The sequence below is a fragment of the Narcine bancroftii genome, chromosome 1 (genome assembly GCF_036971445.1).
Source record: "Narcine bancroftii isolate sNarBan1 chromosome 1, sNarBan1.hap1, whole genome shotgun sequence".
NCBI classification, from domain to species: Eukaryota; Metazoa; Chordata; class Chondrichthyes; order Torpediniformes; family Narcinidae; genus Narcine; species Narcine bancroftii.
In genome coordinates this window covers 201,922,344-201,944,838 of record NC_091469.1, presented here as the reverse complement: position 1 = coordinate 201,944,838, position 22,495 = coordinate 201,922,344, and the positions used below count along the sequence as shown (strand labels likewise).

At 43.7% G+C, this 22,495-nt stretch overlaps 1 protein-coding gene across 9 annotated transcripts in view; it reads right to left on the bottom strand.

Moving 5' to 3' along the window:
- Positions 1-22,495, bottom strand: part of scai (suppressor of cancer cell invasion) — a 134,682-nt gene that overhangs the window by 63,768 nt on the left and 48,419 nt on the right. For 7 of the 9 annotated variants that reach the window (XM_069888337.1, XM_069888333.1, XM_069888342.1 and 4 more), the window contains exon 3: positions 1,374-1,469. In XM_069888337.1, coding sequence (XP_069744438.1) covers positions 1,374-1,469 — 96 coding nt within the window. Of the gene's footprint in view, positions 1-1,373; positions 1,470-2,931; positions 3,129-22,495 lie in introns of all 9 variants that reach the window. The other 2 variants (XM_069888340.1, XM_069888339.1) reach the window with 1 other exon arrangement.

Sequence of the window (22,495 nt, the reverse complement as noted above, 5' to 3'; positions counted from 1 at the left end):
TAACCCTGTGTTGTGGTGCATATCTAATGCTGCTGGTTTTTGGGATCCTCTGGACTCCATAACAGTGATCATCCAAATGGCCCATTGAATAGAATAATATGGAAAATTTATTTCCCATACTGAAGGTTGCAGAAAATCACAATGAAATAATTGCTTGTTCTGAGGATGGTAAAAATTTGGGTTGGGAATCTTTATAACAGTGGTTCCCAACCTTTTACTTTCCACTCACATACCACTTTAAGTATTCCCTATGCCATAAGTGTTCTGTGATTAGTAAGTAAAGTGGTATGTGAGTGGAAAGTAAAAGGTTGGGAACCACTGTTATAAAGATTCCCAACCCAAATTTTTACCATCCTCAGAACAACCAAGATGCACAAAATGAAATGACAAATGGTGAGATCTCTAACCTATGTTAACTGGGGGGGGGGGGGGGGGGAACAGTAAGGGTGGGACTCTGGTTGGTACCAATACACAATCATGAGTCTTTAAGAGAATGATATGGACCACTGGCATCACTGGAGGGCTGTGTGCAACAAAGCATACTGACATCTGCTTGTTAATGAAGCATAGCTTCTAAACAGTAATGAAGAATCCTAAGCCAATCATCAATTACAATTTTTATTCTGGTCTTGAGTATTGCTGATAGTGTAGCAGATTTGAAATTACTGAGGACATCAGTGAGATTTGGCATTCATTCTGATGATAAGAGTAAATACTGCATCGTTTGGTATTGGTTACAATTTCCTCGGTAATCTAATTTTTAATCAATTATTTATATTTCTTACAGGTTCAGTAAAAATAGCACAGTTCAAAGCAACTGTTTTGAAGCAGTTAGATGTTTCACTTGCATCAATCTATATAAGTGAAATAGAATAAAATGGGAAATATTGCTCTACTGGAAGAGAAAATGAAAGTGGTTAATGAGGAAAATCAATAAAATATTCTCATTAAGAGGCACTACCGATTCTGTACCAATTATATCCAATCTACTGATCAGAATGGCAACATAAACCACCAGCAACAAACACAGTGCTACTCTCCGTGATATTGGAAATGTATGCATCTGTATAGATACATTGATTGTCAATATCATAATAAAAAAAATCTAACATTAGCTCTTCTAAATCCTCCATTTCTTTTGCATTTTATATCTTGTTAAATCATTGCCTGAAAAACATGACGAAGAACACAAGGTGAATAATGAAATAGCACAGCTTGAAGGTCTGCACGCTAACTTCAACCTGACAAGTCTCCTGGACCAGAGTTAATTCAGAGTCAAGGTGACAGGATTATCATTTACCAATTTTCTCTGTCAGAGAATAATTTGTTGAAAGCAAAATACTGAAGAGGCTGTAAAGCAATACATCTCTCACCTGTGTTGCTGTTGGAACTTCCAAAGCTTGGTATAAACATCAAAGGTCCGTCCAAAATATGACTGCCATTGCTTTTGTCCATATTGAGGTAAATCCCTGCAAGAAGAGAATCATCCAGATTTATTGGGTCAAACCTGGAGCCAGCAGTCAATGACAAATGACTGAAGAAGGCAGAAGGCAGATAAAGAGAGATGTGACCATAATCGTGCACTTGTATTATCAAGTATGTAATTAAATTAATATCGTTAATGTGACAAGTTAGTCCTCGAGTTATTCAGCGTGGAAAAAGGTTTCTTGCACCACCAGGTCCGTGCTGCACATTACCCATCCATATTAATCCCATTTTCCAGCTCTCAGTCCATAGATTTCCATGTCTTCAGTGGTGTCTCAACTAGCCATTCTCCATGGGGAATGAACGCTGCCCCCCATCTCCTCCCACAAATTCCCCATGGGCCACAGCACATTTAAGAGGGTGCCACAGACTGAAACCATTAAAAAAATTAGGTAGTCAGGAGAGAAGTGTAGAAGAATCTGACTAAACTTGACTGTTTCACTGGGAAGGGGGCTCATAAACTTTGAGCAGAGGCCCAAGGGTGCCATAGCCAAAAAAAGGTTGAGAATGGCTGATCTAAATAAATGTTGCAAAAGTACCTGCTTCCACCACCCCCTCATGTAGTGTGTTCCAGATTACAACCATCCTTTGGGTGAAAAATCTTCTATGCCCTCTGGTTATAGACACCTATGATAAAGGTTAGTTTTTCATTATTTACCCTGTTTCAGCCGCTTAATTTGTACACCTTATTCATGTATCCTTCGCCATTCCAAAGAAAACAAACCCAACCTATCTCATCTCTCTGCACAGCCAAGACACTCCAAGCTGGTGAATCTCATCTGCATCCCCTCCAGTGCAACCAATTTGAGAGCCCTGCTCCAAAACACTCGCACGGTCTTCATCAGAATTGCTTGTTTCATTATACAGAGACTCTCCGAAATACGTCCAAGTTCCGTTCTGACCGACCGGTTGTATCTCAAAATAGTGCAAGTCGGATGCATGTTAGCATAGCACGTAGTCCCCACACTACCAGTCCCCACCCTGATCCCACTGCCCCGCAGTCTCCCGACAACCCGCTATCAGGCCCCATACTGATCCCACTGCCCCGCGCTCTCCCAATAGCCCACTATCAGTCCCCGTGCTGATCCCACTGTCCTGTACTCTCCCGAGAGCCCGCTATTGGTCCCTACACTGATTCCTCTGCCCCGTGCTCTTCCAACAACTCACTGTACCTGTACAACATTCTTTTATCCTGAAAACTGAGAGAGGTGCTGTGGTGTACACAATGCTGGGATATCGTTTGACTGCCACTATCGTAGGCACACACATATGTTAGCAATGGTGGACTCAAGACCAAGCATAATTTTTATATTCACTTTTTAAAAATTTATATGTTTTTTTTCCTGTCATATATACAGATGGTCGTAAGTCAGGGAGAGGCTATATTTGTACATTTATGGCAGTCATCTAAACATGCAAGGATTCACAAATTTTGAGGAAGATTACCAAATTTTGATGTTAGAAATAACTTGATCCATTTCATTAGATATGGTTCTTCAGCAAATCTTCAATTAATTTGCTTTTTCCTAATCTACATTTTGTGCTTTGTTCACTTGACCATGCCAATATTCATGTTCTGATATCAAATTGATTGTTTTCAATTAGACAATGATAGTTCTTAATCGTTTGTTTGCGTTACTCAACTAAAAATGGAGAGAAACAACAGAATTATTAGACAATGATAGGAAATGGTCAGAAAAAAATGCAAACTAAACCACAACAATTATTTGCAGGGTATTTTATTACAAAGTATTCAATGCACTCATTGATAACTTTCCAGGAGCCAAAATAAAGGTAATCAATGCCAGGGTAGTTAGTTTCCTGATGGAGAACAAATTATGATTTAATGCACAAAAATGTTGTCTCCTTCTAAAGGCAATTATCAAAAAATAAAGAAAGAATCCAATCTTTGTGTTTGTGAACTCAAAATGCTTCCTGAAAACCATACTTAATATTTCAAGAGCATTGGGCATCACTAAGTTTGTGGAGAGCTGATTTTTTAACTCTGAATGTAAAAATGTTAACAAGTTGTCAATGTGGCTAATGTAACTCGAGCAATATTCCCTCAGGATTTGGAAACCATGGCAGTTGAATTATAACGATTTTCAGTGAACAACGTAGCATACTAATGCAGAAATTTTTTTTTTTTAAAAATGCTGGAATTTTTACATATCTTCAGTATATATTTGACTTCCTTGTGAGTAATCTAAAATGCATTTGAAATAATGCAACGAATACCAAAAGGTTGTGCTGCAAAAGAAGGAATGATCTTTATGTTTAAAAGAAATATATAATGAGACAGAGGGTGAAAACTTTGATACACCGAAGAAATTGGAAATGTTTTCATCCTATGAGATCAAGGTCTTTGGTGCAACACTGTGGCACACAGTCCTCTGAGCAACTGCCAGAATCCCCAATTAAAAGATAGCAGTGTGGTATTGTAAATCAGCAGCTCAAATAATTAAAGCAGATAGTCAAGTTCAGGCAAACAAACACCTGAAGCAGTCAACAAATGCTTCCATGTTTCTGCAAAAGAAAACCCAGAGTGAATATATTTTTTGCAATAATCCTGGGAGGATAATAATCTATAGAGGCAATGCCCAATGTTATATAGACAAGTATTGTACATGAAGGGGGGCATACTATTGGCAAAGAAAACTCAGCCAGATGATCAGAGTTTCAGTGGAGGACATTTTGGGAACAGTGCTCACTCTTCCTTAACTTTCAAGATAGATATGGATAAGAACAAGCTTGAGTCATGCAGAAACTTGCTAAACTGGGGGAAGACAAATTATGACACTATTAGATTGGAGCCAGGAGCAGCTGTTATTGGGGAAGCCCATAACTGACACATGGGAGTTATTTAAGGACCAGAATGATTCGAGTCCAGGACCAGCATGTTCCAGTGTGAAGGTTAGAGATAGCAAGGTAAGAGAAAGAGGTCATAAAAAAGAAAAAGGAGGCACAGGCAAGATTCAGGGAGCTACAAACAGACAGGGCCCTTGAGGAATATAAACATGGCAGGAAAATGTGTCAGCAGGGCAATAGGAAGACTAAATAGGACCATGAAATGTCCTTGGCGAGCAGGATTAAAGAAAATCACAAAACTGGTTTATGAAAATCACAAGAGCCATCGACAAGGTGGAAAATCAGAATCTGTTCTCCAGGGTAAATGTGTCATACTTTAGAGGATGTTTGTTGCAGGTGAGAGGGAGTAAACTTAAGGGAGATATGAACACGAAATGGTAGGTGTCTGGAATGGGGTGCCAGCAGCAGTGGTGGAAGCAGATACAATAGTAGAATTTAAGAGGTTTCTAGATAGACACTCGAATAGATATGAACATGTATCAATTGCTAACTGCAATTTGGACACCATGAGGAAGCATACAGGAGGGAGATAGATCAATGATGAAGCATACAGGAGGGAGACAGATCAGCTCATGAGTGGTGTCACCCCAATAGCCATGCTCTCTTCACTCTGCTACCATCAGAAAAAGTACAGGAACCTGAAGATAAGCATTCAGCGGCACAACAGCTTCTTCCCCAATGCTATCAGATTCCTGAATGATCAGGAATCAAAGACACTGCCCTTCCTTTGACTTTTTATGTACTATTTTTATTTATTTTTGTGAGGTGGTTTATATAAATATTTGCACTATGAGGCTGTGAAACAATGAATTTCGTGACTTGTTCTTGACAATAAATTATGGTTCTAATGTTTGGCACAGACATGGTGGACTGAAGGGCCAGTTCCTGTGTTGTACTCATCCACTTTTTATGAACACAATAAACCACCATTCCAATTGATTTTTATCTCTGTTTTATGGCACCCAATATTGTGGCAACTCTTCACATCATCACTGCAACTGTAGAAAGGTACAACTGCATATTATCCATTTGACTGATGGTGCAGAGAACAAAGAGATTTTTTTTTTAAATCACAAGTAATTGAATGATGGGTACTCATCATTAAAAATGCATACACCAGTAGGCCATTCACCCCTTTGAGCAAGCATCACCCTTCATTACAGCCTTGTGATTTCACTTCCCTATTCATGCTTTCTCTCCATGCCCCTTGATCCCTCTGAATCCCATCAATGAAATGTAGGGAGATGAGCACGTTTAGAATAACTATGAACTTATTCCCCAGGGCAGCACAAGTATGAACAAGGACAGGCAAGATGGCAATTTACAGCAAAAAAATAACTTTTATTCAGGGTAAATAAAAATGAATAAACAATATCAATGTAATCCAGAAACAAAATTTCATCATCTTGCCAAAAAGTTAAGTGAAGGTGCTGCCAACTCTAACCAAGCCACACAAATTATTTTGTGGTGTGCTCATGTCCTCAGTTCCTTATAATTATTATCCTCTCCTCGTCCAAGAGAACCTGGAGATCCTTGACTCCAAAATTTTGCATGTTTTGCTTTGTCCAGAAATACAGGAAAAGCAGTTAATTGCACAAACGGGTTTCAAATTTTTTTGGAAAGTTGCCATTTGGTCTTCTCAGAGGTTGTAAATTACTCACCATCAACGTTTAAATACTGCCCTGAGTCTGGTTGCGAGATAAGTGCCCATCCATCATGCTGTCCACAGGATTCATCACCCACTTCATTGCAATACATTTTCCTCCACCATGTTTTTTTTAAATTTTTTATTTTTCACACCATAAATCACATTAGCCATGATATACACTATTTCTTTTTCACACATATACAGTGACTTTTTCTCCCCCCCCCCCGCCTCCTCCCAAGCCACCCCCCCACCCCCCACTCATCCATTTTAGGTATACAATCTAGGTTGCATTAAGCCAGTCAGACAATGTTGTCATTCAACAAAAATACACCAGAAATTCTACTGAGTCCATTCTTTTCTTTCCTTCTCCTTCCATCAACTTAGGTAATGTTTGTCCCCGGTAGGTTTTCGCTATTGTATTTAATGTAAGGCTCCTATACTTGTTCAAATATTTCAATATTATTTCTTAACCTATATGTTATTTTTTCTAATGGAATACATTTATTCATTTAAATTTAGTAGTTTCTTCCTTTTAATTTGGTTATGTATTCCATTAATATTTAAAGTCATATAGTTCAGCGTAGCCCTTTTATATTTTGTTTATCTTCTCTTTCCGTTTTTCCATCATTACCTTTCCTCCTTTTCCATTTCTGTTTTCTTATTTTCAACAATGGTGAGTTTTAAGGGTACAAGTTAACAAACCCATTATCTGTACAGAAAGTTGCACTACTCTTCAGAAAAGATGGGATCTCTGTGTTTCAGTTTCAATTTTAAATAATTAAACTGCAAGAATAATTGGTTTCATTTAATGTTTCAAACATCAAAATATTAACAAATGAGAGATATTATTGATAAATTTATCACATTGATAGTATACAAAATACATTCTAATAAATTAACTGTTTTGCATATGTGATTCAGCAAATGTGTGCAGTAAATTGTTCTACACATTAATCAACAATTGGCCTTTTTTAAAAAGAAAAAGCCATTTCAAGCTTTCAACCAAACAAAAAAATGTGAAATTCTCCAAAGTGCATGGCACTTCATATCAGGGAAGTATCAAGATGGTACTAAATAGTTAAAGATATTGTCTTTAGAGAATAACTTAACCAAAGCTCTTTTGAGTTCTCAGACTGATGGATAAAAATGCCATGGATTTATTTAATGAATCAAAAAAGGTCAGTAGAATTGAGTCACACAGCATGGAAACAGGCCCCTTGACCTAACTTGTTCATCCCAACCAAAATGTCCCACCCACACGAATCTCCCCTGCTTGTTTTTGGCTGATATCCCTCTAACTGCATCCTATCCATACATTTGTCCATGGAGTAGAAGGAGCAGGAGCAGGCTATCTAGCCCTTTGAGCTTGCTCTGATATACAATGAGATTCATGACAAATCTTTTTATCTTTAATATAAACCTTCCTGCATCATCTCCATACTGTGCTGAGCAAGGGAATTATCCACAAAGCAATGTTTTAAAATGTTGATTAATGGGGCAAACATGATCTGGTTATTAACACATCTGTTTGTGAGAGCTCACTAGGCACAAATTTTCTCAAGAGGCAACATCCAAAAATCAGCTGTAAAGCACTTAAGGAACATCAACAAGATCTACAAATCACAAGAATCACAATCTAAACACAAGGTTGGACAAATGTACACGTTTGTAGTGTGGATTGTGGAGGGTCATGTGATCTCTACGTCTGGAACCTGGTTGGAATGTGGAGGACCATGTGACCTGTCCAGCTGGAACCTAGTCAGAAGTCAACTCGCCTGCCAATCAAGGTCAAGCCACACCCATACGTCAGCACACAACTGGTCATTGGCCTTTTTAATTATCTCATCAATACCTGGGCTGGAGTCTCCAGCCAATATAAAGCTCTCCTCATGAGGACAATCCATCTCTTTCTCTTCTGGGATGAACCCTTGCTTCACTCCAGGTTGGGAACCATGAATGTAACTTAAGTGATTGGTAAGGTGTATGCAAAGGGTTGGGAGCTGTGTATTTTGTGTCTGTGTATTTTAGAGCCTGCACTAAATCAAGGGGTGGTAGGTGTGTGTGTGTGTGTCTTTTATCCCTGTTGCAAGTCCCCTATGCGTGTAATTAAAACCACTGTTCAGCAAGCCTGTGTTCAGACTCGAGGCACTTGGGACTCAAACTTGTTTCTTTACCCACAACAACTGGTGCTGCGAACAGGGTCCTCTGAGTTTCAACTGAACACAGCCACAGGAGAGATGTTTTGGAATTGTAGCAGGAGATCTAGTGCAGGTAGCAAGGATAGGATCCCGGGTGGACTGACAATAGTGCAGGGATTGACAAGCATGCTGGTGATCACAGCAAACCAGTAGACTGTTCCAAGCACCTGGACCCACGTAGTGAAAAAAATGGGGCACCGCGTAGTAACCCTCCTCAAGAAGTCAGGATTCCCAAAAAAATTAAGGGGAGTCCGAGGGGGGCCTTTTGGCACCTAGCTTCTGAGACACCAGTGCAAGGTTATAGACAAGAAAGATCAGGAGGGCACAGAGAAGGATAAGGAGATGGAGGTGCTTCCAGCAGCGCTCCTGTGGAAGGCAGAAGGCAGCATAGACTGCCCAAGCCTGAGCCACTGATCTCAAAGTGAAAGGGACAGAGGTAGCCTGCAGGCTACTTAAAATGCAGCAGCTGTGCACAGCTCCTTTGTCCAGCTGGTAGATAGATTCTGTTAAAATCCAGGCCATGGCAAGTGGTTGGGGGAAGGGGGCATGTGGATGGGCAGTGACAAGAGCAAGGAGGATGAAACCAGCCCCATGTGTCCTCCCCCCTCTTTCGCCCCGAATCCCTGCAGGCTAGACCAGTGACCACACGGTCCCAGACCTACTATGAGGGCACCCCGCCAATCCTATAGGACAAGGAAGATTCAGAGAGCTGGGGCTCTTTAATGGGTCATACCTGTGGCTGCGGAGAAACAATACAATCCTGGGACTATTCAGCGAAAGAGTCGATCGCGAGGGGCAAACACCTGTTCAGGCTCTGGGGCGGGGGGGGGGGGGGGGTAGCAATATGAATCTCCCTATCAGGAAGCAAGTGCCTTGGGCACCTTATCGGACCAGCAAACAATTAATAATGCCCCGCGATAACCACCTGAAGGGGTCAGCAACAGCACCTCCTTGTGGGATTGGGTTCTGACTATGGTACAAATCTGATACCACACTCTGCTATAATGTGAAATTTGATTAATGAGGGGAAAATAGGCTTTGATTACAGGTATTTATGAGGGAGCCCGCAACTGCCATTTCCTGGAGACACGAGAGTGACTGATGAACTATGGGCTCCTGAGTTACTAAAGAGCACCCTGATCTAAAACCTGTGGTTCTGCCCCTTATGGGACCAACAATCGAGAAAAGTGCCCAGCAAGCCATCAGATTATTAAAGGGGCTCGAATACAGGGAGCAGAGGGGCACCCACTTGAGTCCACAAGATTGAGGTGAGGGCAGGCAATGAGAGCCCCTGGTTTACACACATTTGTGCATGTTATTAGTGCCCACTGCCATGGAGCATGCTCTAATTAATGGGATCCCCATTTCTGCTTTGTACACACTCTGGAAAGAGCACTGCAGGGAGAATCCCACTTGGGAAGGAGTTCCAAATTCCCCGCCTGTGACTCAAACCAAAACTCCCTCAGCTCTTCCCCATCTACAGTGGCCCATTCACCCTAGGTCAGAGCTAAGAATCGTGCTACAAGAGGAAATTGCCCATAACTGGCAGTAGAAAGCATCACTCATGGGGTGGCAGACATCCAACCCTCTCCCATTGAATAAAGGCCAGGCCCCCAACAGATCTACTCAGCTGCCCCTATCCCAGCCAGGTGACCAAAGTCCATACATACCAGTTGCAGTACATTGTGGGAAAGGAAATACGCAGTGTTGGATGGCCCTAGTAGTTACTGGGTCCGAACTCACCATCATCACTGCTAATTCCACACTTTGGGGAGGACACCCATACAACCATAGTAGATGGGGCAGCCAAATAGGAGCCCTAAATCATTTCCCACCTTCCTGGAGGCACGAAGGAGATCACAAATTCTGTTGACACATTATTGTGGAGGGCGTCATCCAGCCTGCTGACTCCCCGTTCAGCAGCAGTTTAGCCTGTGCAAAAAAGGTACGTGGTGCATGACCATCAACTACCAGCAGCTGAACAAAGTACCCCCTCCCCCCCCACGACTGCAGCAGTTCCCGACATGGTCACCCTGGTGGAGGACACTGTTTTGGGGGGGGGGGCTGGGGGGAAGCAGAACGAAAACTGGTCTGCTATCGTTGGCAACGCTTTTTTCTCCATCACCCTCAGTCCAGAGTCCCAAGATCAATTTGCCTTTAACTGGGTGAGCTAACAATATCCTTTTAACTGTCTGCTCCAGGGCTATATGCACAGCCCCATATTGTGTCACAGTTAATCACCTGGGGTTAAAAAAAAATCAACCTTCACCCAAATACCTCAGTGGCACACTACATCAATGATAAACTCCTTCAAGGACCCTCAGAGGAATTACTGTAGTTGCAAAAGCCCTTGACTTGTTAATCACCTTGCTGAAGGTGCAAAGATGGGCCATCAACGAGAAAAGGTACAGGGCCCCAATCAAACAGTTATCTTCTGGGCATCCAGTGGCACTCTGGCCACAGATAAATTCCTGTAGCCACTAAAATTAAAATCCTCAACTTGACAGTGCCCACTAACAAAGTCTTGGACCTCTCCATCTGGGACCTCCCCATCTGGGACCTCTCCATTTGGGACCTCTCCATCTGGGACCTCTCCACCTAGGACCTCTCCATCTGGGACCTGGTCAGAATGAGGATTGTGAGGGTCATGTGATCTCTCCAGCTGGAGAGAGTCCACCTGGACCCACATGGGAAGTCACCTCACCTGCCAATCAATGTCAAGCCCTGCCCACAAATCATCTGGTCACTGGCCCCTTTAATTACCTCATCAATACCTGGCTGGCCTCTCCAGCTGATATAAAGCTGAACACATGTGGGCTATCTGTCTCTTTCTCTTCTGGGACAAGCCCCAGCTCCAGGTGTGAACAGTGAGCATCACTGGAGAGTCATTTGCTCGGTATACACAGTCAAAGGATTGGGAGCTGCGTATTGTGTGTCACTGACCCTAGTTTAGAGTAGCTAACAGCCATGTCTGCACTACATCAAGGGGTGGCAGGTATCATATGCTGTAATTTGATTTTAAAGCTATCTATCTCTGAGTGGTTCCAAATGTGCTATATAATCCAGCAAGTGAGTGAGTCTTTTATCCCTGTGGCAGCTCCCCTAAGCATGTGAGAAAAAAACCACTGTTCAGCCAGCCTGTGTTCAGGCTCGTTCCTCTTAGGCCTCAAATTTGCTTTTCATACAGAACAATGTTAATGCACAAAATCCAAAGCAAGGCAATTTAAAAATTTTATTACGACTACAGCCAGCAAGTTTCCCGTACCTACTTAAAACTGTAGATCACAAGTGTCCAAAAACTGACCCTTCAGCCCCACTGTTTTGGTCACGTACTTGCCTTGGGAGTGGTCCCAGTCGCCACTGATGACTTTTCCAAAGTGACACATGGGAGTAATAGTGTGCATGAGTAAGTTAATTAAGCTGTCTGCATATATGGGATGGATCTCGGACGCAGGAGGAGAGTGAGAACATCAGGATCACCCGTGTGGAAGTGAGACAAAGCCCCTTTCACACCACCAATTCCGTGTGGGTTAACCGGGTAATTTTGCGGGTCTGTTCCCGGTAGTCGTGCGGTATGACAAGTCCCAACCTGGCAGGGCGAGTTAAATTCAACCTGGCTCTGACACTTGGTGGGGGCAATTGTCAGAGCCCGGCCAAGTTAACTCTCTAATTGCCTTCTGGAGGCGGGACCCCCCTTAAAATGCCAGGTTGCCAATTAACCAGGTAATTAATGTGCAGTGGGAAAGGGTCACGAATGCAGCATGCTGCTTCCTATAAGGGGTTGCAGTATGAAAGGGGAAAATGAAAAGGACTGAGGGGTTTGGCTGGGTGGTGTTTGGGGAGTTGAAGAATGCAGTGTTGGGCCTGAAGAGAATAAAGAAAGTCAACACCATTTTGTGCTGAAATAAACAAGTAAGTGTATTCTTTAATTCTGCGTAAACTGGGTAAATCAATGTTGCTACAAGTGGTGACCCTGTCAGTTCATAGCACCTTTTAGTTTAAAATGGATAGTGGTGAGGATAAAACTTCTTACAAGAGCAGTTGGGGAGGTCAAACTGGAGGTTCCCCCCTTTTTATTAAAATGCACCAGCGTAGTTCATAATACTCGAGGCACGTTTCTCTGCCCTCAGGCTTTGGGCACACAACAGAATTCTGTCCGTCAACCGGGTCGGAATTGTGGTGGTTCAGGATGTAGTAGTGGTGGAAAGAGGTGACGGATGGTGTATTTATTGGAAACATTAGAGACATTTGGTACTGCTGTCTGGTCCTGTCAGCTACCTTGCGACTTCTACAAGTGGCAGCCAGGACATGACCATGCCCGGCAGTATAGGGAACTGCTGTCCTTGGGCAGGTCGGTCGCTATTTCTTCCTCGAATACCGTCTCCCGAGTGTTCAATTTCTTGTTGATTCTGGTGCAAAAATTTCAGTGGTATTTCAGACATCCCAATATGTCATGTGTTCTTTCAACCGTGAATGACTCTCGTATTCAAGATGGCCAGAGGTCACTCACACTGGATTTTGGTCTCAACAAACCTTTTTGGTGGTTTTTCAATGAAGACGCTGTTTACATCCGGTACCGCACGGATGGCAGTCTCTTCAATCTGAGGCGCGTGCAAGCTCACACCAAGACACAAGAGAAACTTGTCCGTGAACTACTCTTTGCAAACGATGCCGCTTTAGTTGCCCATTCAGAGCCAGCTCTTCAGCGCTTGACGTCCTGCTTTGCGGAAACTGCCAAAATGTTTGGCCTGGAAGTCAGCCTGAAGAAAACTGAGGTCCTCCATCAGCCAGCTCCCCACCATGACTACCAGCCCCCCCACATGTCCATCGGGCACACAAAACTCAAAACGGTCAACCAGTTTACCTATCTCGGCTGCACCATTTCATCAGATGCAAGGATCGACAATGAGATAGACAACAGACTCGCCAAGGCAAATAGCGCCTTTGGAAGGCTACACAAAAGAGTCTGGAAAAACAACCAACTGAAAAACCTCACAAAGATAAGCGTATACAGAGCCGTTGTCATACCCACACTCCTGTTCGGCTCTGAATCATGGGTCCTCTACCGGCACCACCTACGGCTCCTAGAACGCTTCCACCAGCGTTGTCTCCGCTCCATCCTCAAAATCCATTGAAGCGCTTTCATCCCTAACGTCGAAGTACTCGAGATGGCAGAGGTCGACAGCATCGAGTCCACGCTGCTGAAGATCCAGCTGCGCTGGATGGGTCACGTCTCCAGAATGGAGGACCATCGCCTTCCCAAGATCGTGTTATATGGCGAGCTCTCCACTGGCCACCGTGACAGAGGTGCACCAAAGAAAAGGTACAAGGACTGCCTAAAGAAATCTCTTGGTGCCTGCCACATTGACCACCGCCAGTGGGCTGATAACGCCTCAAACCGTGCATCTTGGCGCCTCACAATTTGGCGGGCAGCAACCTCCTTTGAAGAAGACCGCAGAGCCCACCTCACTGACAAAAGGCAAAGGAGGAAAAACCCAACACCCAACCCCAACCAACCAATTTTCCCCTGCAACCGCTGCAACCGTGTCTGCCTGTCCCGCATCGGACTTGTCAGCCACAAACGAGCCTGCAGCTGACGTGGACTTTTTACCCCCTCCATAAATCTTCGTCCGCGAAGCCAAGCCAAAGAAAGAAGAAGAAATGCACCCAAATTCCATTTTGGAAGTGGATTTCTTGTCACTTCATTGTTGGTGGATTTCAAAAATCACTATCGTGAGCTGCATTTGTTGTTTCTCCAGTGTTCTCAACCGCCTGACAAGCCTTGATCCTGGCTCCTGCCCTTTCCAAGCTTTGCTCAAGTGTTTCCCTTGCCTAGTGACCTCATCGTATTGCCATATGAACGTTAAATATGCAGTAACCCACCATATAGAGAGTCAGGGTCCTCTGGTTGCAGTGGGGGCTCGTAGATTACCCCCAGACTGTCTTAAAATTGCAAAAGTGGGGGGGGGGGGGGAGAAAAGTGGGGAGGGAGAAAGTGGGGGTTCTTCTTTTCTGTGGCTTGGCTTCGCGGACGAAGATTTATGGAGGGGGTAAAAAGTCCACGTCAGCTGCAGGCTCGTTTGTGGCTGACAAGTCCGATGCGGGACAGGCAGACACGATTGCAGCGGTTGCAGGGGAAAATTGGTTGGTTGGGGTTGGGTGTTGGGTTTTTCCTCCTTTGCCTTTTGTCAGTGAGGTAGGCTCTGCGGTCTTCTTCAAATGAGGTTGCTGCCCGCCAAACTGTGAGGCGCCAAGATGCACGGTTTGAGGCGATATCAGCCCACTGGCGGTGGTCAATGTGGCAGGCACCAAGAGATTTCTTTAGGCAGTCCTTGTACCTTTTCTTTGGTGCACCTCTGTCACGGTGGCCAGTGGAGAGCTCGCCATATAACACGATCTTGGGAAGGCGATGGTCCTCCATTCTGGAGACGTGACCCATCCAGCGCAGCTGGATCTTCAGCAGCGTGGACTCGATGCTGTCGACCTCTGCCATCTCGAGTACTTCGACGTTAGGGATGTAAGCGCTCCAATGGATGTTGAGGATGGAGCGGAGACAACGCTGGTGGAAGCGTTCTAGGAGCCGTAGGTGGTGCCGGTAGAGGACCCATGATTCGGAGCCGAACAGGAGTGTGGGTATGACAACGGCTCTGTATATGCTTATCTTTGTGAGGTTTTTCAGTTGGTTGTTTTTCCAGACTCTTTTGTGTAGTCTTCCAAAGGCGCTATTTGCCTTGGCGAGTCTGTTGTCTATCTCATTGTTGATCCTTGCATCTGATGAAATGGTGCAGCCGAGATAGGTAAACTGGTTGACCGTTTTGAGTTTTGTGTGCCCAATGGAGATGTGGGGGGGCTGGTAATCATGGTGGGGAGCTGGCTGATGGAGGACCTCAGTTTTCTTCAGGCTGACTTCCAGGCCAAACATTTTGGCAGTTTCCGCAAAGCAGGACGTCAAGCGCTGAAGAGCTGGCTCTGAATGGGCAACTAAAGCAGCATCGTCTGCAAAGAGTAGTTCACGGACAAGTTTCTCTTGTGTCTTGGTGTGAGCTTGCAGGCGCCTCAGATTGAAGAGACTGCCATCCGTGCGGTACCGGATGTAAACAGCGTCTTCATTGTTGGGGTCTTTCATGGCTTGGTTCAGCATCATGCTGAAGAAGATTGAAAAGAGGGTTGGTGCCAGAACACAGCCTTGCTTCACGCCATTGTTAATGGAGAAGGGTTCAGAGAGCTCATTGCTGTATCTGACCCGACCTTGTTGGTTTTCGTGCAGTTGGATAATCATGTTGAGGAACTTTGGGGGACATCCGATGCGCTCTAGTATTTGCCAAAGCCCTTTCCTGCTCACGGTGTCGAAGGCTTTGCTGAGGTCAACAAAGGTGATGTACAGTCCTTTGTTTTGTTCTCTGCATTTTTCTTGGAGCTGTCTGAGGGCAAAGACCATGTCAGTAGTTCCTCTGTTTGCGCGAAAGCCGCACTGTGATTCTGGGAGAATATTCTCGGCAACACTAGGTATTATTCTATTTAGTAGAATCCTAGCGAAGATTTTGCCTGCAATGGAGAGCAACGTGATTCCCCTGTAGTTTGAGCAGTCTGATTTCTCTCCTTTGTTTTTGTACAGGGTGATGATGGTGGCATCACGAAGATCCTGAGGCAGTTTACCTTGGTCCCAACAAAGCTTGAAAAACTCATGCAGTTTGGCATGCAGAGTTTTGCCGCCAGCCTTCCAGACTTCTGGGGGGATTCCATCCATACCTGCTGCTTTGCCACTTTTCAGTTGTTCGATTGCCAGTTGTTCGATTGCCTTATATGTCTCATCCAGGGTGGGAACCTCATCCAGCTCTAGCCTTAGGGGCTGTTTTTTTTTTTTTTTTTTTTTTTTGTTTTTTTTTAATTTTTTATTTTTCACACCATAAATCACAATAGCCATGATATACACTTTTTCTTTTCCACACATTTACAGTGACTTTTTCTCCCTCCCCCCTCCCTCCTCCCAAGCAACCCCCCCACCCCCCCCCCCCTCTCATCCATTTTAGGTATACAATCTAGGTTGCATTAATTCAGTTAGACAATGTTGTCATTCAACAAAAATACACCAGAAATTCTACTGAGTCCATTCTTTTCTTTTCTTCTCCTTCCATCAACTTAGGTAATGTTTGTTCCCGGTAGGTTTTCGCTATTGTATTTAATGTAAGGCTCCCATACTTGTTCGAATATTTCAATATTATTTCTTAAACTATATGTTATTTTTTCTAATGGAATACATTTATTCATTTCTATATACCATTGTTGTATTTTCAAATTATCTTCCATTTTCCAGGTTGACATAATACATTTTTTTGCTACGGCTAGGGCTATCTTGACAAATCTTTTTTGTGCATCTTCCAAGTCAATTCCAAATTCTTTATTTTTTATGTTACTTAGGAGAAAGATCTCTGGATTCTTTGGTATATTGTTTTCTGTTATTTTATTTAATATCTGATTGAGATCATCCCAAAATTTTTCTACTCTCTCACATGTCCAGATTGCATGAATTGTTGTTCCCCTTTCTTTTTTACATCGAAAACATCTATCAGATACTGTTGGGTCCCATTTATTTAACTTTTGCGGTGTAATGTATAGTCTGTGTAACCAATTATATTGTATCATACGCAGCCTCGTATTTATTGTATTTCTCATCGTTCCAGAGCATAACTTCTCCCATGTTTCCTTTTTTATCTTTATATTTAAATCTTGTTCCCATTTTTGTTTAGTTTTACCATTTGTTTCCTCATTCTCCTTTTCTTGCAGTTTAATATACATATTTTTTATAAATCTTTTGATTAACATTGTATCTGTAATCACATATTCAAGGTTACTTCCCTCTGGTAAACTCAAGTTGCTTCCTAATTTATCTTTCAAGTAGGATCTCAGTTGGTAATATGCCAGCGCTGTATCTCCAGTTATATTGTACTTATCTCTCATTTGTTCAAAGGATAAGAATCTACTTCCTGAAAAACAATTTTCTATTCTTTTAATCCCTTTTTTTTCCCATTTTCTAAAGGCAAGGTTGTCTATTGTAAAAGGGAGTAGCTTATTTTGCGTCAATATTAGTTTTGGTATTTGGTAATTTATTTTATTTCTTTCTACATGAATCTTCTTCCATATATTGAGGAGATGGTGTAATACTGGAGAAGTTCTATGTTGTACCAATTTTTCGTCCCATTTATATAATATGTGTTCAGGTATCTTTTCCCCTATTTTATCTAATTCTAGTCTCGTCCAGTCTGGTTTTTCCCTTGTTTGATAAAAATCTGATAGGTACCTTAATTGTGCGGCTCTATAATAATTTTTGAAGTTTGGCAATTGTAAGCCTCCTTGTTTATACCATTCTGTTAATTTATCTAGTGCTATCCTCGGTTTCCCCCCTCTCCATAAAAATCTCCTTATTATTTTCTTTAACTCTTTGAAGAATTTTTCTGTCAGTTGTGTTGGCAATGCCTGAAATAAGTATAGTATCCTTGGAAAAATGTTCATTTTAATACAGTTTATCCTTCCTATCAGTGTTAGTGGTAGCTCTTTCCAATGCTCTAAATCGTCCTGTAATTTTTTCATTAGTGGATTGTAATTGAGTTTATATAATTGGCCTAGATTTTTGTTTATTTGCACACCTAGGTATCTTATTGCCTGCGTTTGCCATCTGAATGAGGATTCCTCCTTAAATTTTGAGAAATCCGCGTTATTCATAGGCATTGCTTCACTTTTATTTACGTTTATCTTGTATCCCGACACTTCTCCATATTCCTTCAATTTCTTATATAGTTCTTTTATTGATAGTTCTGGTTCTGTTAAGTACACTATCACATCATCCGCAAACAGACTGATTTTATATTCCCTGTCATTTATTTTTATTCCTTTTATATTATTATCTCTTCTTATCGATTCTGCTAGTGGTTCTATAGCTAGCGCAAACAATAATGGTGATAGTGGGCATCCCTGCCGCGTTGACCTGCTTAAGTTAAATTGCTTTGATACATGTCCATTTACTGTCACTTTCGCTAACGGTCCCTTATATAATGCTTTAATCCAATTAATATACTTCTCCGGTAAACTGAATTTTTGCAATACTTTGAACAAGTAATTCCATTCTACTCTGTCGAAGGCCTTCTCTGCGTCTAAAGCAACTGCTACTGCCGGTGCTTTATTTCCTTCTACTGCATGAATTAAGTTAATAAATTTACAAATATTGTCTGTTGTGCGTCTTTTTTTGATAAATCCAGTTTGGTCTAAATTTACCATTTTCGGTACCTGTTCTGCTAATCTGTTCGCTAATAGTTTAGCTATTATCTTATAATCTGTGTTTAGCAGAGATATTGGTCTATATGACGCTGGTGAGAGTGGATCTTTCCCTTGTTTTAGTATCACTGTAATTATTGCTGTTTTACATGAATCTGGTAAGTTTTGTGTCTCATCAATCTGGTTGATTACATCCAGGAGGGGCGGTATTATTAGGTCTTTAAATGTTTTGTAGAATTCTATTGGGAGTCCATCCTCTCCTGGTGTCTTATTATTTGGTAACTTTTTTATTATCTCTTGTATTTCTACTGTTCCAAATGGTTCTGTTAATTTATTTTGTTCCTCTATTTGTAGTTTTGGTAGTTCAATTTTAGTCAAAAATTCATCTATTTTCCCTTCTTTCCCTTCGTTTTCGGTTCGGTATAATTGTTCATAGAATTCTCTGAAGTTTTCCTTAATTTCTTTTGGATTATATGTAATTTGTTTGTCTTTTTTCCTTGTTGCCAATACCATTTTCTTAGTTTGCTCTGTCTTAAGCTGCCATGCTAAGATTTTGTGTGTTTTTTCACCTAGTTCATAATATTTCTGTTTTGTCTTCATTATATTCTTCTCCACCTTATATGTTTGTAATGTTTCATATTTTATTTTTTTATCCGCCAATTCTCTTCTTTTGGTTGTATCTTCCTTTATTGCTAATTTTTTTTCTATGTTTATTATTTCCCTTTCCAACTGCTCTGTTTCCTGGTTATAGTCCTTCTTCATCTTGGTTGCATAACTTATTATTTGCCCTCTAATGAATGCTTTCATTGCGTCCCATAGTATAAACTTATCTTCCACTGATTCCGTATTTACTTCAAAGTACATTTTTAATTGTTTTTCAATAAATTCTCTAAAATCCTGTCTTTTAAGTAGCATGGGGTTTAATCTCCATCTATACATTCTTGGAGGGATGTCCTCTAGCTCTATTGCCAATAACAGGGGTGAGTGGTCCGATAATAGTCGAGCTTTATATTCCGTTTTCCTAACTCTCCCTTGAATGTGGGCTGATAACAGGAATAGGTCTATCCTTGAGTATGTTTTATGTCTAGTCGAGTAGTATGAGTATTCCTTTTCTTTTGGGTTTTGTTTCCTCCATATGTCCACAAGTTTCATTTCTTGCATTGATTTAATTATAAATTTGGTTACTTTGTTCTTCCTGTTAATTTTTTTCCCCGTTTTATCCATATTTGGATCCAAATTCAGATTGAAATCCCCTCCTATTAGTATGTTCCCTTGCGTATTAGCTACCTTCAAAAAGATATCTTGCATAAACTTTTGATCTTCTTCGTTAGGTGAATATATATTAAGTAGATTCCAAAGCTCTGAATATATCTGACATTTTATCATAACATATCTCCCTGCTGGATCTATTATTTCCTCTTCTATTTTAAATGGCACATTTTTGCTAATTAATATAGCCACTCCTCTTGCTTTTGAATTATACGATGCTGCTGTTACATGTCCTACCCAATCTCTCTTTAATTTCTTGTGCTCCAATTCAGTTAAGTGTGTTTCTTGGACAAATGCTATATCTATTTTTTCCTTTTTCAGTAAATTTAGTAGTTTCTTCCTTTTAATTTGGTTATGTATTCCATTAATATTTAGAGTCATATAGTTCAGCGTAGCCATTTTATATTTTGTTTATTTTCTCTTTCCGTTTTTCCATCATTACCTTTCCTCCTTTTCCATTTCTGTTTTCTTATTTTCAACTCTTTACCGCCTTAGGGGCTGTTGAGGGAGTTGGAGCAGGGCGGAATCTTGGACTGAGCGGTTGGCACTGAAAAGAGATTGGAAGTGTTCTGACCATCCGTTGAGAATGGAGATCTTGTCGCTGAGGAGGACTTTGCCGTCTGAGCTGCGCAGCGGGCTTTGGACTTGGGGTGAGGGGCCGTACACAGCCTTTAGAGCCTCGTAGAAACCCCTGAAGTCGCCAATGTCCGCGCTGAGCTGGGTTCGTTTGGCGAGGCTAGTCCACCACTCATTTTGGATCTCCCGGAGTTTGCGCTGAAGATGGCTGCATGCGCGACGGAAGGCTTGTTTCTTCTCTGGACAGGACGGCTTTGTAAGGTGAGCCTGGTGGGCAGCTCGCTTCTTTGCCAGCAGCTCCTGGATTTCCTGGCTGTTTTCGTCAAACCAGTCCTTGTTTTTCCTGGAGGAGAAGCCCAGTACCTCTTCAGTGGATTGCAGTATGGTAGTCTTCAACTGATCCCAGAGGGTTTCAGGGGACGGGTCCGTGAGGCGGGTTGCATCGTCGAGCTTTGCTTTGAGGTTTGCCTGGAAGTTTCCTCTCGCTTCGTCTGACTGCAGGTTTCCAACATTGAACCTCTTTCTGGGTGATTTATTGTTCCTGGGCTTTGCTTTGAAGTGAAGGTTGAGCTTGCAGCGAACCAGCCGGTGGTCAGTGTGGCATTCCGCGCTAGGCATGACCCTGGTGTGGAGCACATCTCGTTTGTCGCTTTCTCGCACCAGGATGTAGTCCAGGAGGTGCCAGTGTTTGGATCGGGGATGCATCCAGGTGGTCTTAAGGCTGTCCCTCTGCTGAAAAAGGGTGTTTGTAATGACAAGCCGCTGTTCTGCGCAGAGCTCCAACAGGAGGCGCCCATTGTCGTTGCACTTGCCGACGCCATGCTTGCCCAGGATTCCTGGCCAGGTTTCTGAGTCTTTGCCGACACGAGCGTTGAAGTCGCCCAGGATGACAACCTTGTCGGCTGTAGGGGTGCGTTGGATGAGGTTGCGCAGGTCGGTGTAGAACTTGTCCTTTTCTGCTGGTTCCGCCTGGAGGGTTGGAGCATAGACACTGATGAGGGTGATGTGACGCTTGTTCTGAAGGGGGAGTCGCATGGACATGATTCGGTCCGAGAGGCCTGTCGGAAGGTTTTCGAGTTTGGAGGCAATGAAGCTCTTGACCATGAAGCCTACACCAGATAGGCGTCGTTCATCCGAAGGCTTGCCAGACCAGTAGAGTGTATAACCCGCGCCGCGTTCTTGGAGGCTGCCTACATCTGCCAGGCGGACTTCACTGAGAGCGGCTATGTCGATGTCAAGTCTGAGGAGTTCATGTGCAATGAGGGCAGACCGACGTTCAGGTCGGTGGCTGTCAGCCTTGTCTAGCATGGTTCTGATGTTCCAGCATGCTAGCTTGAGTTTGTGAGCATCTTTTGAGGGGGAAGGCGTGGAGGGGGAGGACGTGGAGGGGGAGGACGTGGAGGGGGAGGACGTGGAGGGGGAGGACGTGGAGGGGGAGGACGTGGAGGGGGAGGACGTGGAGGGGGAGGACGTGGAGGGGGAGGACGTGGAGGGGGAGGACGTGGAGGGGGAGGACGTGGAGGGGGAGGACGTGGAGGGGGAGGACGTGGAGGGGGAGGACGTGGAGGGGGAGGACGTGGAGGGGGAGGACGTGGAGGGGGAGGACGTGGAGGGGGAGGACGTGGAGGGGGAGGACGTGGAGGGGGAGGACGTGGAGGGGGAGGACGTGGAGGGGGAGGACGTGGAGGGGGAGGACGTGGAGGGGGAGGACGTGGAGGGGGAGGACGTGGAGGGGGAGGACGTGGAGGGGGAGGACGTGGAGGGGGAGGACGTGGAGGGGGAGGACGTGGAGGGGGAGGACGTGGAGGGGGAGGACGTGGAGGGGGAGGACGTGGAGGGGGAGGACGTGGAGGGGGAGGACGTGGAGGGGGAGGACGTGGAGGGGGAGGACGTGGAGGGGGAGGACGTGGAGGGGGAGGACGTGGAGGGGGAGGACGTGGAGGGGGAGGACGTGGAGGGGGAGGACGTGGAGGGGGAGGACGTGGAGGGGGAGGACGTGGAGGGGGAGGACGTGGAGGGGGAGGACGTGGAGGGGGAGGACGTGGAGGGGGAGGACGTGGAGGGGGAGGACGTGGACCTGTCCTCGGGCCTGCGCAAAGGAGCTTTTAGGTGGAGTGCAGTGCTCGCAGTACTGGCCCCACCCTTTACACCCATGGTTCGTGTGCCGTGGCCAAGCAAGCTG